General features: G+C 39.5%; 2 protein-coding genes across 2 annotated transcripts; one reads left to right on the top strand and one right to left on the bottom strand.

Moving 5' to 3' along the window:
• Positions 1-1,476: 1,476 nt before the first annotated feature.
• LOC137968399 (histone H4) lies at positions 1,477-1,788 on the bottom strand. Its single transcript, XM_068814982.1, has one exon. The coding sequence runs from the start codon at positions 1,786-1,788 to the stop codon at positions 1,477-1,479; it is 312 nt and encodes a 103-aa protein (XP_068671083.1).
• A 3,733-nt stretch (positions 1,789-5,521) lies between these two features.
• LOC137967239 (melanopsin-like) lies at positions 5,522-8,007 on the top strand. The gene has a single exon (XM_068813757.1). It carries the CDS (start codon positions 5,763-5,765, stop codon positions 6,933-6,935), a length of 1,173 nt encoding a protein of 390 aa, XP_068669858.1. The 5' UTR covers positions 5,522-5,762; the 3' UTR covers positions 6,936-8,007.
• Positions 8,008-17,500: the final 9,493 nt, after the last annotated feature.

The raw sequence follows: 17,500 nt of genomic DNA, 5'->3' as shown, positions 1-17,500 counted from the left end.
CTCACAGGAAATAGGTATGGGCTTCCCTGCGCATTCTAACTGGAAATCACAAACAGTGTTTCCTAACACTAAATCCTGATATTTTTTGTCGGGATTGGCTACCATCCCATTCTGTCGAAACCATTGTGTAGTGTTGACTAAGTCTCGCTTTATGGCTTATACCCTCTTCCACTGCTCGAGGATCATGGTGTGATAAATAGAGTTTAGTGTCGTCCGCATAACTTAGCAGCCTACAATCGTCAATTAACTGAAGCAGCAGGCTACAATCAACCTTCAATCCTCAATCAATCAGCCTACAATCAGCCTACAATCCTCATGTAACTGAAATGGACTTTGTTTCACTGAAATCTGAACAAAAACTCTTCTTTGTTAGAACACGGCAGATGGGCTTTAGTGCTCTTAGGCAATTGATATTAAAGACTGTAAATTTAAATTTGCGCACCACTTACCACGCGCGTTGCAAGTTATAGCCCTAGATATTCTTTCACATGAACATCGATAATATGTAGATAAACAATTTAGACTTAAAATCAGCGAGAGCAGTTTGATAAGCGAGTCATCGACTTTTCAGTTTCGTCCCGGCACCGGTAGTCTTCGTAGTTCGTATGCAAATTTACGCGAATGAATACACCAAACACTATACGTTTGCTTGATAAAAATGTCTCTTGGGGCTAAAAATATACACGCTATTAAAACGCTGTGCAGTGATGAAAAAAAAAAAATAGCTTAACGACATCGACAATTTACACAATATTTATATTTCAACGGTTGAAATATAAATATCGCAAGTCAAAACTGTCTACTCGCTGTACAAGATTGCAACTGGAATCACGTTGTTTAACATTCGAAAGAAAAATGAAAACCAAAGAAAATAAAATACCTGCACATGTTTTATTTAATGATTTGATGTTTGCTTCCCATGGATAAACGCTTCGCTTGTTTTCTTGCGCGACAAAATCTTCTTTTCTTTAGAATTGTCGCAAACTATTAAATTATTATCATTCGTTGATCCGAACCCTCACACGGGTGAAAACTTGAATGACCCGAATATATTTTCTGTGGCGTCCGATCGATTTGACCACAGCTTTTTGCCTTTCACGACGAATTCCGTATGTACTGCTACTGCCGTGAAACGTTTTGTCGACGGTCATCTGGCCACAAAATCAATTGCGTGCTGATTCGCTTCCTCGCAATGTCGACTAGGCCTACATTGCCACCCCTCCCCTACCACATATTTGGTGAACCTCCCAGATTCTGGGAGACACATAATCAGCCTGAACCAGCGTCTTTTTCTGAATGACAATGGCGGCAGAGAAGAGAGATCCTGGGAACGAGATTGCCAATATTCTTGTGCGTTTTTAGCAAGTAAGGGTACCACTAACAAGGATTAGCATATTAACGGACTATTGGGCATGACTTTTTTTTACATTTGATGGCTCCTAAAGGAGCCGTTTGTTTTGAGGACAACGACAGCGTCTAACCGCCAAATCCATACAGAGTGCGTCCTTGACGCTTGAGAGCGTACACCACATCCATAGCTGTCACAGTCTTGCGCTTGGCGTGCTCAGTGTATGTGACAGCATCACGGATTACGTTCTCAAGAAAAACTTTCAGAACACCGCGCGTCTCTTCGTAGATCAGGCCAGAGATTCGCTTGACACCGCCACGCCGAGCAAGACGACGGATGGCTGGCTTAGTAATCCCTTGAATGTTATCACGAAGAATTTTTCTGTGACGCTTGGCGCCTCCTTTTCCAAGACCTTTGCCTCCTTTACCGCGACCAGACATGTTAAAAGCTCTTCGAATATTGAAGGAATGATGTCAATGCACTTTCTTCCTTTTTATAAGATCAGAAGTGACCTCTCAGAAAACAGACTTCTCTTTACTTCTTATTGGTTAATAAATATAACTAAGGGTACAAGGGTCAAGTTGATTGCATAATGAATTTTTCATGAACACAAGTGATCACCAAATTGTGTGCTTCTGCGTGGAAAAATATCGCTTGAAATCGCCACAGTTTAAAAACAGTCTTTCAGCAAACTTACAAACTTATTTCATAATTCTTATGTTGATAATGATAACAAAAAAATAACATGAAAGATCTTTGCCTTATCTTCGGATCGAACTTTGGTAAGAAATTGTTAATAATTTACAATGACTCCAGAATAACCAATCAACTTGCTCAAATTCAAACCAATCAGAAATATGCGCTCCAGATATAAATCAATCAACTCTCATCATTCGTTGACAAAAGTTCTTGTATGAACAAAGGATGGCCCGCACAAAGCAAACCGCTCGTAAATCAACACGCGGAAAAGCTCTACGCAAACAACTCGCCACAAAAGCAGTTCATAAAAGCGCCCCTGCTACCGACAGAGTCAAGAAACCTCATCGTTACAGGCCTGGAACAGTTGCTCTTCGTGAAATCCGTCGTTACCAGAAATCCACCGAGCTGTTGATCCGCAAGTTGCCCTTCCACGCCAAGCGCGTCACCATTATGTCCAAGGATATTCAGTTGGCCCGCCGAATCCGCGGAGAACGAGCGTAAATGCTTGCATCACTCACAGAACAAACGGCTCCTTTAGGAGCCTCCACATCCAAAAAAGCAATAGCCAACTTACAATAATTGTGTTCTTTTTTGGAAAGTATCCCTCGCCTTGACTTAGAAAGCAGATTATTCTGCCAATGAAAAATCTAATGGTTGTCACTGATATCACAATTGTCGATTTGACTTTACTACCGAAACTTTGTAAATGGTTTGATAGGGCGGGTAAGAGCCACATCATAGTAAACAAAACATTTTTTTGACACCTCTACTCGCCGAAGGGTTACACGTTTGTTCATTTGGACCCTCTGCAAGTCTGGTTACAATCTAATCTGTTAAGTCAGTATAGAATACAGGGCAATTTTTGAAGCAGAATCACTGCCTTTTCGCAGTCCCGTGGTCGATGAATGTAAATTTTTAAAGAGTAAGCAGTAAAATGAAGTGAGCGCTTAGGCTCAATCAATAAACTAGTGCTGTCTTCTTCACACGATCTCGTGAAAAGTGTAGCTAGCCGAACCGAAAAATGAAAGCTAAATTTTTACGAGTGCTTAGGCCTAATCATTCATAGTTCAAAGTCACTTAAACATAGCATTGCTAAACGTATGTTAGCATTTAAACGGTAGATATAGGCATATTTTTGTCCCCTTAAAATTTTTCATCTGTTCGGATTCCCTAGTGGTAAAAGTTTGTTAAAAATCGGCAATTATACCAAGTTTTAGATCTTTGAAAATCCTAGGACAGGCAGGCAAGCAAGAAATTTTATAACAAATTTTCCGAAAATTCTAGATCTCAAATCGGTCTTCCGAAAAGATATTTTCCAACAATTGACGTTGGGCCCCCCTGATCACTCAAACGAGCCCTTAGGCTTAATCAGTAAACTAGTACTTTCTTCTTCGCGTGATCTAGTGAAAAGTGCAGTTGACCAAATCGCAAAATGAAAGCTAAAATTTTACGAGAGTACTTAGGAGTAGGCCTAATCACTGAAACGAGCGGCTGAAGTTTAATCAGTAAACGAGTGCTTTCTTCTACACATGATCTCGTGAAAAGTGTAGTTGACCGAACCGCCTACTTTATGCACGCTCGAAATTTGGATATAGCTCAAATATCGTTGTCGTAATCAAAGTGTTTTGTACCCAGGTTCGAAAGTGGCAGTCGAGATTACGTAATGATACACGAAGATTTGGCGCACAAAATATGAAAATTGAAGAACCGGCGGTCGAGTAATCTCAAACTTCATCGCGCAAATGTTGAAAAAAATTTCACTGTACTGCGGTGGTCATTCTAACACGATTATAAATTACGAAACCTACTTTGTTGGAGAAATTCTGAAAGGACACGTGACTTCTTTGTTCGATTTGACAAATGACGACTAACAGAGTTTCTCTTTGTTATGTCGACTCCAGAGCAGAAAATGTGTACAACATGATCCTGGCTGGCACATTTTATGGCACAAATTCTTATGGCTTTGAAGAGAGCTGTGGCCAACGGAAAGCTTTTACAAACCAAAGGCGTCGGCGCTTCCAGTTCCTTCAAGTTGTCCAAAGAGAAGAAGAAGGAGAAGAAACCAAAGAAGAAGCCAGAAGCAAAGAAACCAGCAGTCAAGTCCAAAAAGCCTGCTGTCAAGACGGCCGCCCGGCGTAAAGAAACAAAAGAAATCGGCTCCGAAGAAAGAGAAAGCTGCCGCTAAAAAGTCCGCGGCCAAGAAACCAGCAGCTAAAAAACCGACCGCGAAGAAGCCAGAAGCTAAGAGGCCCGCTACTAAAAACCCAGCGAAGACGCCGGCAAAGAAAGCCGGTGCTAAAAAGCCCGCTAAGAAGTCTCCCTCCAAGAAGACACCAAGGAAGTGAGAAGCTCTGCTGTTCACGTACAGTAAACGAAAACGGCTCTTTTAGGAGCCACCAACAACATGAAAGCAATAACCGACAAAAAACATCCTACTCGTAGGCATTGCTTACCCTGATGACCATTTCATTGTGACACTGACTGAATATAATACGAAAGATTAAGTTTGAAAAAATGATCATGAGCCTAAAACAAGCGGCCAAACAAGAGCAGACAAGTGAAAAGTATGAACGAAAGCTTGGGTGGGATGAACAAATGAAAGCACGTAAACTTGTCAACCACCCAGTCTGCCAAATATCACTGCACTCGGCGTTGAACAATACATTCAAGCGATCAGCCCTACAAAATGTGAGACCGAGGTAGACGGGCTCTTTTTTTCTTTAAGGATTAAAGGGAAACTGCGCTGTGTTCTTAGCAACATTATTTTTGATGCAACGGATACTGTTTACCTGACGTGAAATTTTTATTAATGCAAAACTAGCATAAACAAAGTCAAAAGGGCAGTCTAAACTATCTGGACTTTTGTCAGAGTATATAATTCGATTCTTTTAATTCACCTCCCCCAAAATATACCTAGATCCACCACTGAAGCTGAAATCACCTAGTAACTATGACAAGAAATCGTTAAAAACGCCAAGAGAGTGCCCCTTCTGTTGTCTTGACGTGCGGACAATGTAGTGGGAAAACACATGCATGATATCACCATGTTGAGATCTCCCTGTCTGATTAATTACGATCTAGTCTTTGTAAAACTTCCATTCTTTTGCCCTCGATTGAAGTATTTCTCAGAGTACATCATATTACGTTAATTAAGAAGCAATCTGTAAAACATTTAACTTATTTTATAGGCTTGTGTTTTTGGCTTTGTTTCAATCCAGTAGCCAAATGTTGTATCTGATGATCCTTTTAACCTCCCAAACCCATTGATCAGGGATTTGTCGAACAAGTAACCATGCCGAGTAATCAACCGCCTGACTAATTACGGAGACGAGTCATTTGTTTTGTTTTTAAGCAACCCTTTCTTTAAATGTCAATTTTTGGAGCTATGTCAACAAAGAGACATTGATGATCCATTTACTTAAGTAGCTCAAGGCACTTAGTGATTCACATTTTGAGAAGAAAAGAGCATTTGAATGCGGCCATAGGTCGAGAACAAAGGCTAACTTTGAAAGAGGCTGTGGAATAGCCAGCATCATGCATCTAAAGTTGTTTGCATTATAATAATCCAATATTTCAGAAGAATACAGCCCAATCTCAAGCGATGTCCTGTACTGAATCATACTAAAGTGTCGATGTAGTGTGCGAAATGTCCAACGTTGCTGCTATTGACGCCATGTAACGTAGAGTGGTATGCGTTGAAAGTAAATCAAATATTATGGTGGATCGAACATTTGACGAGTCTGCGAGCGAAAGAATCCTTCAACTGGCTAATAAAAGTTCAAGTACTACAAGCTACAACAAAGCCCCCTTGCCTCATGGCTCGATAGCTATAATCCAACTCCTGGTGTTGTTTCTAACCCTGACTGTAGGCTTCATTGGAAATGCTTCACTCGTCGCGGTCGTCATACGCAACCGTCAAATGAGGACGCGAACAAACATGTTTCTGACCCAGCTGGCGGTAACGGGAATGGGAGTTTGCTTATTTTCTATTCCATTCATGATAACAGCACTAATCAAACAATCCTGGGTCTTGGGTGAAGTACTCTGCAAGTTAAATGCCTTTTTCGTCCCCTTTTGTTTCTCGTCTTCAATTTTCACCCTAACTGCTATTTGTATACACAAGTACTTTTCTGTGGTTAAGCCACTGAGGAGGATTATTACGCACAAACGCACTTTATTGATTATTGGTTTCATTTGGCTTTCAGCATTTGCGTGTTCTATCGGACCCATTTTCGGATGGACCGTTATTATCTTCAGATCCTCGGCGAGTATGTGTTGCCCAAGAGATCCGCAAAACACTTTGGAAATATCCCATACGATTTTTATGTTATGCGTTGTATACATGTTTCCAATATTGGCCATGGTGTTTTTATATTTGAGGATCATAATCGCCGTGAAGTCGCATTGTCAAAGGATTCGCGACACCGCTATCATTGACGATCGAGGCATTTTAGCCCAGAGAAAGATTATAATCACACTCCTGTATGTTTTGACAGCCTTTGTGGTCTGTTGGACGCCTTACTTCATATACGGAATTATGTCTATGGTTACGCGCCCTACCAACTTTCCCCCTTATTTCTTGGGCACAGCCTACATATGCGGGTTCTTGTACAGCGTGTGCACTCCCATAATTTTATGCACGCGAAATCCACGCTTTAGACGGGGATTCAAAGAGTTAGTCACTTTTCAAGGGATAAGCAGGCCTTCATTGGGAGCCCACGGTTCCATCCCGCATAATTGTGGTAGTTCGAGACGTCCTTCTTCGGATTATTTAACCGAGAGAAGGTGTTCTGTATGGTTTTTGTCAAGTCAAAATTCCTTATTGAGTATAGAGCCCGAGCCATGTTACAGGCGAAGACGACTACGATGGATCGAAACATATCTTTGAAACACTGGAAGGATTCAAGTCACTCAGAGTACTACTCAGTCTTGCGAAAACACACGTGCACCGTTCGGAAGGGATTCTCTCATTTTAAAGATCACAGCTTTTTAGTTTGCCAGTGGAAAGCTATAATCGGTAGTGACAAGCTCAAAATGCGAATATCTTGCATAAACATGTAACAGATTTTTTTCGTATTTCCTCTTCGTTAAGAAAATTCAAATCTACTTTTTGCTGCATGATTATTAACGACACAAATATCTTCCATCGATGAAGAATTTCCCTCTTTAATATAAAGCATCTTGCCACATTTTCTGAAAAAGAGAAACTGGTGTTTGAGCAGTTAAAACGAGTAGATCATAAAGGACGTTGAAGCCTTTGCGGTAGGCGGTACAAAACAGAACGCGCTAAAGGCTTCTAAGGAAGTTTGTGCTAATTACAACCTACAATCGGCCACAAAATTAATTGAAACAGTTTGCCAACAGAGCACACTGGCAACGACACTTTGCAAAGATAGATAGTCCAAAAAGTAAGTTTCCGGGATACCCCTCCCCTCCCTCTCCTCCCTAATCAATGTTGTACCGCTGTTGACAAGGCTCGTATGAAGCAGAAAATAACACAATACTGTCCCGGGGTTGAGGGGGAGGGGAGCAGCGATTTTTGCACCGAGCTTGAAATAGACCCTACAGGATTAGCCTCCCTCGCAGCCGTTTTTAGGAGGGACGAACCGAGCCTCAAAACGGCTGCGAAGCAGGCTACTAAAGGATAAGAGTGTCTCAACAATTTTGACGCCGATTCTCTGTATGGAAAAAACTTTTTATGAAGTGTAATGACGACTTCTCATAAGCGTTTTTGTGCATTAATATGTGAAATATACACATTTTTAATTAGTGTTTTTATGCGATGTCATGATTGCAGACATGTCAGTGTCGAGCATGGTTTTCAAACAGGCTAGATGCTTCTGTGAAGCATACATTGGCTTGCCTGTGGTACGTGCTACAGAAAATCAGAAGGCACTGAATTGTGACGGTGGTATTGAACTACAGCATTCCAGTCTCTGAAGAATAACAAATAAAAGAGAAGCGAGAAATATTGGCTTCTGGGCTGACATGTTGATAATTTTCAAGTTCCCTCACAACTTCTTTTCACCTCAAGTGTGCCCTATGAGCATCCGAAAACTTTGTAATACTAAACTTCACTGAAGTCAAGCCCTGTTTCGCGGGGTTAGTGTTGGGATGGGAGACCAAAACAATAAACCCCTCATAAAAACAGAAACATCTGACCGAAAATACTATTAACGCTAACAAATGCGAACTCAGTAAGGTACAGATTCTGTTAGCTTGCTTTATGCAAAACAAATATTGATAAAAAAGCAAATAAATATTGATACACAGTTTTCAGAAAGAGAAGAAGGAAGTTTCCCGGACGGTCGATCGAGAATAAAATATTTACGACATGAAAACAACATTAATTTTGAACCGTGAATATAGAATATAAAAAGTTACGATCACCGACAAACATTTTGGGAGATTTTTGCTACGTTCAAGTAAATTGCAAAATCGAAAGTGACATGGCCGGAATTCAGCGGGCGCCGTGATTAAGTTACCGCGGCATGTTTACTCGCCAAACAGTGAAGCATCTGTGTCAAATGATTGCAAGATACCGGGTTTTTGTAAGTTTCTTTTTCTGTCAAGTGTCATAAAGTTTGACAATGAAATGAGCGAAGTCAAAACAAAGATCACAATCGCCCAACTCTTGTTTATGCAAAGTCAAAATTTACTCTCCAAGACGCGTACGACGTTATTTATCACCAGGTAATTCCATCATTTTGGAAATAGCGGCTACTTTATTATTCATCTCAAGTTTTTACTGATTTTGGGCCTCATTTTGTTGAAACTCAAGCACGCTTCCAACAGGCCTGTGAACCCTTCCTGCTTACAGAGCAATACTAAAAACTTCTCCCATATCACATTTCAACCTTAAGCTCGGAAATTTAATACACAACATGATATTATAATTCATAAAGGCAGAAAATACCACAGAATCCTTTTCCAGGGAAAATTTTATTGAAACAAACAACATATTTGCTCTTAGAGGCGAAAACCTCTTCCTATTTGATTGCGTGCGTGAAGACAAGAAACTCAATTGTGTCAAATTACCATGTACTTCAGGTAAATACTGCTCACTTTGATTTCGTCTCGACGGGCGATAGATTATTGTCGAAGTCCACGTCGCTTTTGAGATTCATGCCTAGTTTATCCAACTGACTTTCCATTATTGAGCTCCATAAGGGTATATTTTGTTTAAGGATCCACTAAAACGCCATTCGCGTTGCATGACTTTCGACGCCATTGCAGGCTAAGTTAATGATTCTACTGTGTCCACCAGAGAAATCTACGCAGTTCCACTACCCTCTCGATCCTAAGAAAATACGCGCAGAAGGCTCTATACACAAAGACACCACTTACCAGGGGAGTGACAGGCAAGACTTTTACCGACACGTAAAAAAAAAAAAAAAAAAAAAAAAAGAAAAAAAAAAAAGAAAAAAAAAAAAAGAAAACAAAGAAAACAAACAAACTAAACGCAGACCTCGACTGGGTTTGCCCATAGGCAACCCAGTAAAAATTTCTAACGAGATAAGGGCATTTGTACGCTTGGCATCTATTTGCAAGGGGCGGAAAGTGAATGATACTGTCAAGGAAACTGGTATTCACGGGCTTCGATGTACCGCATTTTAAAATTAGAGAAATTTTAACGCAAGCAATCACTGCCGAGAAGTCAATTACAACGACTAAAATGTGGAGATCGAACGTCCAGCGAAGTTAAGTTCACGCCACAAACGGTTATTATTGAAAGGAAGGCCATCGTACTAAATAATGACGATTATTATTTCAAGACGATATGGGGAGTGTTTTGGATTTGACATACCTTGAAATAAAGTGAAACATTCGAAACATTGAGTGACGTTTAGCATTCCCTGCTGACATTCTCCATACATCATTTCATTTCAACTTGTTACAAGGGGTATGACCCATAAAAAAGAAGGAAATATAAATAGCAAAGACAGATTATAACCCCTGGGACAAAAAAAAAAAAAAAACAGCGAACAGTGCTGTACTCTGATTTTAGGAAATCTGCGAAGGAGTGGCCACGAGTAACCAATAAAGCAGAATAATTACACTATCTTTTTCGCGTATCCACGACTATCGTGAGGGGTCAGGTGCTATGTGTGTTGAAAATGAATGCGAAAAGACATTTGCTCGTCGATCCAACAAGTTCACTCGTATTAACAAAGGCGGCACGCCGTGAGATTGTTGCGATTGCCGTGGACAGTAACAACTGTGTTCACCTTAGGCAAACTACTGCTCTTTTAGTTTGTTATTTTTATTTCATCATTTTATTGGTTATATTCAATACCTATAAGGTATACTTGTAACATATGTAGGAGCTAAAGGCGCTTAAATGTAAAAGACGGGGTTAAAGCCAAATGTTTTCTTTATCAACTTGCTGTAGTTGAACAGTGAAGCATTCCTTTACGATAAGAATCAAACACGAATTCATTCTTTCCAAGGTAAATGGCTATCCTCTGGTACTTCATAGGCTTTTAACAACCTCGTAAAAAGTTTAAAGGTGCCGAAAACACGAGTTGGCGATTACTTTCTCCTGCTTCTTTTGCGTCTATAGCATGCAACTAAATACTGTTGCAGTATATTTCATGATCCGTTCCAGATTTTATGAAATATTGAAAAGTTTTGGGACCAATCCTTGTTTTTTTTGCTAATCACAAACTGAGGCATTTGTAGCTGTTTACATAGTTGAGGACCCTTTCAAATGTTTGACAATGATCTGGTGTAACCTGCCAATGATAACGCATTCTTTTCAAATAAAAATCAAAAACGAATTCCGTCATTATTTCCTAACAAGACCAGAAAGCTACTGATCGCAACAGAACAGAACTCCCATTTCGCAAGCAATGTATCCAGGATTTCTTCACAGTTCTCCTTTGATTCCCGTCCTAGGGACTCCTAGGTCCTGGGATTAGCCTGGTCATTATGGCGTCCAGTCACGTTTGAGAGAGCTCTGTCGTCTTACGGCGCTAAGTTAACGATGGCTACAATTGGACAGGTGAAGGACCTTCTAAAGAAGGAACTCGAACCGCCTCATTCTAAATTGGATATGACTACTAAATTTAGTGAATTAAGAACCACAGTTCAACTTTTCTCGGACAAGTATGACGACTGATTTTTTGAAAAAAATCAAGCAGTCGAACACCAACAGAGGACAGACTTGAATAAGACCAACTCCGAAGTGAATGACATCAAGAAAGATCTTACGAACGTGGAAAAGCGAATAGTAAAGGCCAGTTATGAGATTGAGGAACTTGGTCAATACCTCAGAAGGGACTGTTTGTGTACACCTTTTCTAAAAATATCAAACATTACTTACTCTCTAAGCCATACTCAAAATAACTGGTCTCTTGAAATTAAGCATTATCTCTTGCTCTGTATACAAAACTCTCTTCCTTCCTAGAATTTGTCCGCCGTACCTCTGCTATATTTTACTTTACTACAATTAACAATTATTCTTTGAAATCGAGGTGAATAGTGGCCACTTTTCACCGAGATTGAAAAGAATAATTGTTTTAGTATATACTATATACTCACGAAGTATTTCGATATATCAAAATTCAGTCGAAAACAAAAGGCATCATCTCGAGGCTCTGGCGAATAAACTCATACAAATCCTTACATTTATTCCCCAGAGCCTCGAAATGATGTCTTTTGTTTAGGACTGAATTTTAATATACACCCAATTGCAAAAACGTTGTCATAGAAAAATGAAACAAAAGCAAAAGCCAAATAGGAATTAATTAGGCTAATAAGCCCAATGAATTCATTTGCAGCATCCACGCATGAACGTCATATTTGCTTGCTGGAATTTGCTACTGTTCTAAAGCTGGAAAACAATAAAAAAGATTCCGGGGAAATGCAACGGCTGTAAATGAATCCAACCTGCCCGTGAGAATGTGCTTAATTATAGCCTAATTAATTCAAATCCTATTCAGTTGGCTTTTTCCCTTTTTCATTTTTCTAAGACAACGTTATTGCAATTAGGTGTATCGAAATTGGTCTATTGGCATCTCAATTCATGCGCGGAAAACGTGCAAGCGGCACAAAGCATGCGCGAAAGTGTTTACAGAAGCTTCAAACATGGCAAATCTAAATAACCTTCGTTAAAATCCTCGTCACAGACGGCAAAATGGCCATTTAGCACCGTTTAAATCAGCAATCTAAATCGAAAGTCTGCTTGTTAAAATTTCACCGTTCGATCAAATTTGAAATGGAAATTGAAAGTGCAGTTGGTAAAGGATCCAAATGAAATGGTGGCTCTAATTGAGGTGAGCGTTAGTTTGTTGTAAAATGACCCGTCTTGTTTCCTTGCAACCATGTGGAACTTTCTTAAACATTTTTTTAATTCCTCGAGTTCACTAAGAAATTCGTTTTGGTGGGTGACCAGCCATACAAAATAGAATTACTCCGAGTGAAACAAATAGGCCTTTTGCAGCTGGGGTCACGTGACCAAATTTTTCCTAGAGAATTTTTATATTATGGGCTATAACTTAAAGAATGCCAGAAATGCAAAGAGCTCATCGAAAATACCAAAATGGCCAAGTTTGAGTCCCCTGGAATGAGAGACTAAGTTTAGACGACAGTTTGAATTTTCGGAAAATTCAAAAGTTTTGTATGGGAAATGTTGCTGGAGAGCAAGGTCTTGCTCTCCAGCAACATTTTCCACACAAATTTTTATTCTTTTAAAACTTCAGACTGTCATGAGATCTCACCTTTTAATGATGGGGGCCTCAAATTTGGCAATTTTGATATTCTCGACATGCTTTTTCAATTTCTGGCATTTGTTAAGCTATAGCCCATAATTTTATGAAAAGTAGGTCACGTGATGGCTTAGCTGCAAAAGGCCTATTGTTGGCGTGAAGATTGTTTAATTTTCAGCAATAATTATCTGGAAAAACGAAGTCAAACACTGGTTGGCAAAAGTATGAACTCTTCTCTTACCTTTGAAAACTTTCAGGCCAAATTTGTGGCCTCCTTTGTCTTCTGTAGCTCAGCATCATCTTGTATTCTCAATATTTCCGATTCATAAATGCTGGCAAGTTTACGGCGGCCATTTTGTTTTGTTTTGATCAAGCATTATTCACTCCGTAGGGAGTGAATAATGCTCAATTACTCCGAGATAGCGAACCAATCAGATTGCTTGAAACACCAAGATCACTGAGTTTCAATTTCAAGCAAAAAAAAAATGAAAATATTAAAACGGTTTTTACGGTTGATCCACGTTTATTGTTTTGATATCTCGCTGAGAATGCTTACAGTAGCATTTCCGAGCTTCAAGATTTCAAAATTTTTTAACCCTTTAACAAATCCATGTTTTAACCCTACCGACAAATAGCGTAGAAAAGAAGGAAAAAGTGAACATGTTCTTTGCACTTATGTCACAATCTTCGCTTCGCAGAGGACAAGCATTTTTCACTGACGAAAACGAGAAAAATAAACTATCCGCAATGTTTTAGACCTATAAAAAGTCTTTCACTCATGAGGTCATATTGACGGATAGTGTGACTGGACTAAAGGTGCCCGTATAAAGGCAATAACGGAAGTTTCTGAACAGACAATCGGGGACAAAATTATTAGAGACAGTTTGCCAATAGAGCACACTGGCAACAATACTTTCATTGTTTCATTTCATTTGATCCTATTTGTTTTAAAACTATGGAAATTCAAACAGATCAAACAGGTAATGCATCTATCAATGTTTCTGAGAAACCAAGCGATGTGAGGTTCCCTTAACTGGTAAAGATGGGGTACATGTTTCAAACAGAATGGAGAATTTTGCAAAATGACTTTCCTTCTCTTTACGCCATTAGTTGCACTTACGTAATCGCAAAGGCCTAATATTGCTCTGGTAAATTATAATTTATGGCGAACGGAGCATTTCGCGGCCGGGAATTAACCATGAAATGCTTTGGGTTTCTCTATATAAAAAGGTTGTTTAATTTCCTCACTGACATGCTTACTTGAATTATAAATTGTTCAACTACAAAGTGCTATTAGAGAACTTCCAATATGCTTTTTTACTCAAAAAATTCGAATTCAACTATTTTTTGTGATGATAATAAGTTTTAGTTTTCATTTGTTTTTGCAAGACTAATTTTTCTATAAGAAAGGCTCGCTTCAAGAGGTTTTAAGTGAACTCGGAAAGGGTTGGCAAACCAAACGAGTTGTAATCCTCTTATGAATAATGGTTGTCTGCTAGCCGAATATCTCTTGTGGTTATGAAAGAAATACAAACAAACATTTCTGAATACAATCCTTGTTTTGCTTGATCACGGGCAGAGGTCGGCAGAGTGTAGGAAAATTGACAACCGAATCGTTTGAGCCTGGGTTTCTCTCAAGCTTTTTCAAAACTGTTTTAGTTGCTCCATAAAGAACGATGATCATTTGTTTTCAAATCACTACAAAAATGCAGTTCATATTTATTGTATTTCGGACATTCTTGAATCCTCATACAGCTTTTGTCATATAGTGGGATGTGGTTTTTGCGGGCGCTATGGCACGAAAAAAATTGAAGTTGGGATGGACAATGTGATTAATTGAATTGAGAACTTTTCGCTTTCTCTTAGTGATTTTTCGAGGATCTAAGTTTTCAAGAAAACCTCTTTACGCCGGGAACGTACCCTGCTAAGAGAGGTTGTTTCTTGCGGTCGAATCTCTTCTATTGAACTGTCTACCTTTTATAGAACAGATACAAATTCTAACTGATTGCGCGCGGTGTACACGCAAATAATCCAATTACATATGACGAAATAATAACACAAAAGAACAGAAACTATAGGTTCTTGAAACATGGGGAAGACTTACGGAAAAATTGTATCAAGAATTGTTTTTTTTTTCTTATACTTCGCAACCTGCGGCCTTTTGGAGGCCATTAGCAGTCCATCACAGTCAAGAAATCAGGATACACCCAAGAAAGATAACGACGGAGTAAGACTTGATGCGATAGCGGACCCAGAAGAAGAACAAAGTTGCGATATAACCAACAACCAATCTAGGAAATCAAGGCGCAGAAAAAATTATGATGTAAACAAGCAAGTAAATGCTAAACAAACGAGATGTGGCTGGAAATTGCGGAGGAATAAAGTTGCCCCTGTGCATTTGCCAACAATACCACACAAAGATGATGGTGATAAATATATTGTAAATGGAGAAGACCATAGTAAAACAGAAGAGAGGAAAAATGGTGGGGACGAGGGCTCAAGCTCTGCAAACGAGAACATCCCGTTAGATTTTTATAGAACGAAGGATAGTTTCTCGGCAAGAAAAAACAGCGCATTAGCTCTACAAAGCTTTGCCGTGTGCGCGCGAGTGAATGCGAATTTTATGCGCGCGGCACCGGCTTTGGTTCCAAACGAAACAGTGGAAGAAAATCTGGGGGAATGTTCCTCGGGAAGCAAGGAGACTCGGCCGCCAAGGAAGTCCATTGGGTCGAAAATTTCGATGGGATTTCATTCGCTCAGAAAGCGCGTTTTAAAATTACGGGAGCCTACGAGAGACAAGGAAAGTAGTCTCTCAGGACAAGAAGTGAAAAGACAAGTTACCGAAGATTCTCTGTCTTCTGGCGAAAACGTCCGACAAAAGACGAAAGGAATTAGAAATGTTTTTAGAGCTGGGAAGTCAAATAAGGGAGCAGGTGCAATTCAGAAGTTCAATGAGAATGATTTTGCGACATTTGATAGAGATCTGTACGTCAATATTAACAAAATGACTGTTTCTTATGACGCTGGTCAATCCTTGTCACTTGATCCTTTCATTGTCCAAGAACATGAACCAGCTATAAGTGAAGTACCAATTACTTATCTAACAGTTAATATGGGAGATAACCCCCAAGGGAGCCTCAATGACAAGAAATCACGACTTAAAGGTTTACTGACGAGGTTTAAACTTGCCAACAGAAGTGGCCACAAACAATGTGCCTGAGGACGAGGAGGACTTTGCTTAAAATTACGCGAGAACCTGCCGGTATAATCCCAGAGTACCACTTCAGCGAGGTAGGATGGGACATGAAAGTCCCTACCTATCAGCAGGTATTTAAGGCTTACTATATATAGGTCATGGTTCCATCGGGATCCAATGTCTTAGCACCAACTGGCTTAGATTGTAGCTGCTGATGTTTTCCAATGAAACACGTTTAAAGCTGTTTCTGGTGGAGATATGATATCTTTTTGGAAAGGTCATTGCATGAGTTCTCCGCGTTGACAAGTTGAGGGATGCCACTATGGCGGTCGCGCTTCGAAAGGAAGACTCCTGAAAACAGCAGTCAATGTGGTCGCTACTCCTTTCTCTTTTACAGTTTCAACTATTTGATTAACATTCAATTTCAACGCCCAAACCAACCAAAGACAGCTTTTTCCAATAGAATGCGAAAAAAAAAAAAACATTTGAATCGACCTAAAATCACGACAATCCCCATAAGAAACAACTGTAGGTGGCGGTTAAATATCTAAAACTTCTTCTTTATTCTTGAAAAGAAATGAAACTTTTCACAGATGTCATGGTGCAGGCCAGTTATATTTTGAGCAAAATACTGAGAAAAAATTGCCATCGAACTCTCAAACTGGTATTGATTTTTGCTGTTTACACATATTTTTGTCATTAAATTGCATGATTTATTCTCCTATGTGATTCTTTTAAATTTGGGCTCTGAATAAACCCACAGGTGACGTCAACTAAAAACGCCCATGACAACAATATGACAACATGTCATGTCTTTAAAAATGTTTGGAAACAACCTTTGAAATATATAAGTACCCTTTCCCAAATACTATCTATATTCCCGATGTCCTAAGCCTTTTGCCTTTCCTTTTGGCTTGAACTATAAATTTCCTAACTGTTAAGGAGCGTACAAACGGGTGACACCTTTTTTGGAAAATAAATCGAGACATTGTTGGGTGCTGCATGTTGTGACACATTTGCCTGTTTTGTGTTGTTTGAAGTATAGTTGTGTAAAAAACATATTCACCATGCATTACAATGACCCGTCACCTTAAACCATAATGAATTTCAAACCATCTTCAGGATGATTACCGACAACGTCGATCCTATAAAACGACAAGCCCTTTTTCCAACCTTGCCTCAGGCAAATAGAATGACCTAAATTCCATGAATTTCCTTTTTTGAAGTTGTCTATAAAGTGTGACTAACTTTCTCGACAACAGGGAACGGCTAACGGATCTGAACAGCGCTCCTTCCTCCGGATGTCTAGAGTCTATCGAGGCTGGACTACCATTGTACTAGCGACCTTGTAGCAATAAATGTCATCTCACTTGTTCGCTGATAACTCTATTAGATAGTTGACTCAGACAAGATAGTTGCTTTCAATAACATGCTAGTGTAGACAACTGCCAACTTAAATCAAGTCGAACAAGAACCCACTCGCCTGCATAACAACACTCAGTCTTCATAGAATACCTCTTACGGGAGATAAATTAAAGCACCAACTAC

This window comes from Montipora foliosa, chromosome 8 (genome assembly GCF_036669935.1).
Source record: "Montipora foliosa isolate CH-2021 chromosome 8, ASM3666993v2, whole genome shotgun sequence".
Classification (NCBI taxonomy): domain Eukaryota; kingdom Metazoa; phylum Cnidaria; class Anthozoa; order Scleractinia; family Acroporidae; genus Montipora; species Montipora foliosa.
The sequence above is the reverse complement of the archived record's forward strand: the minus strand, read 5'-3'. Positions and strand labels throughout refer to the sequence as shown.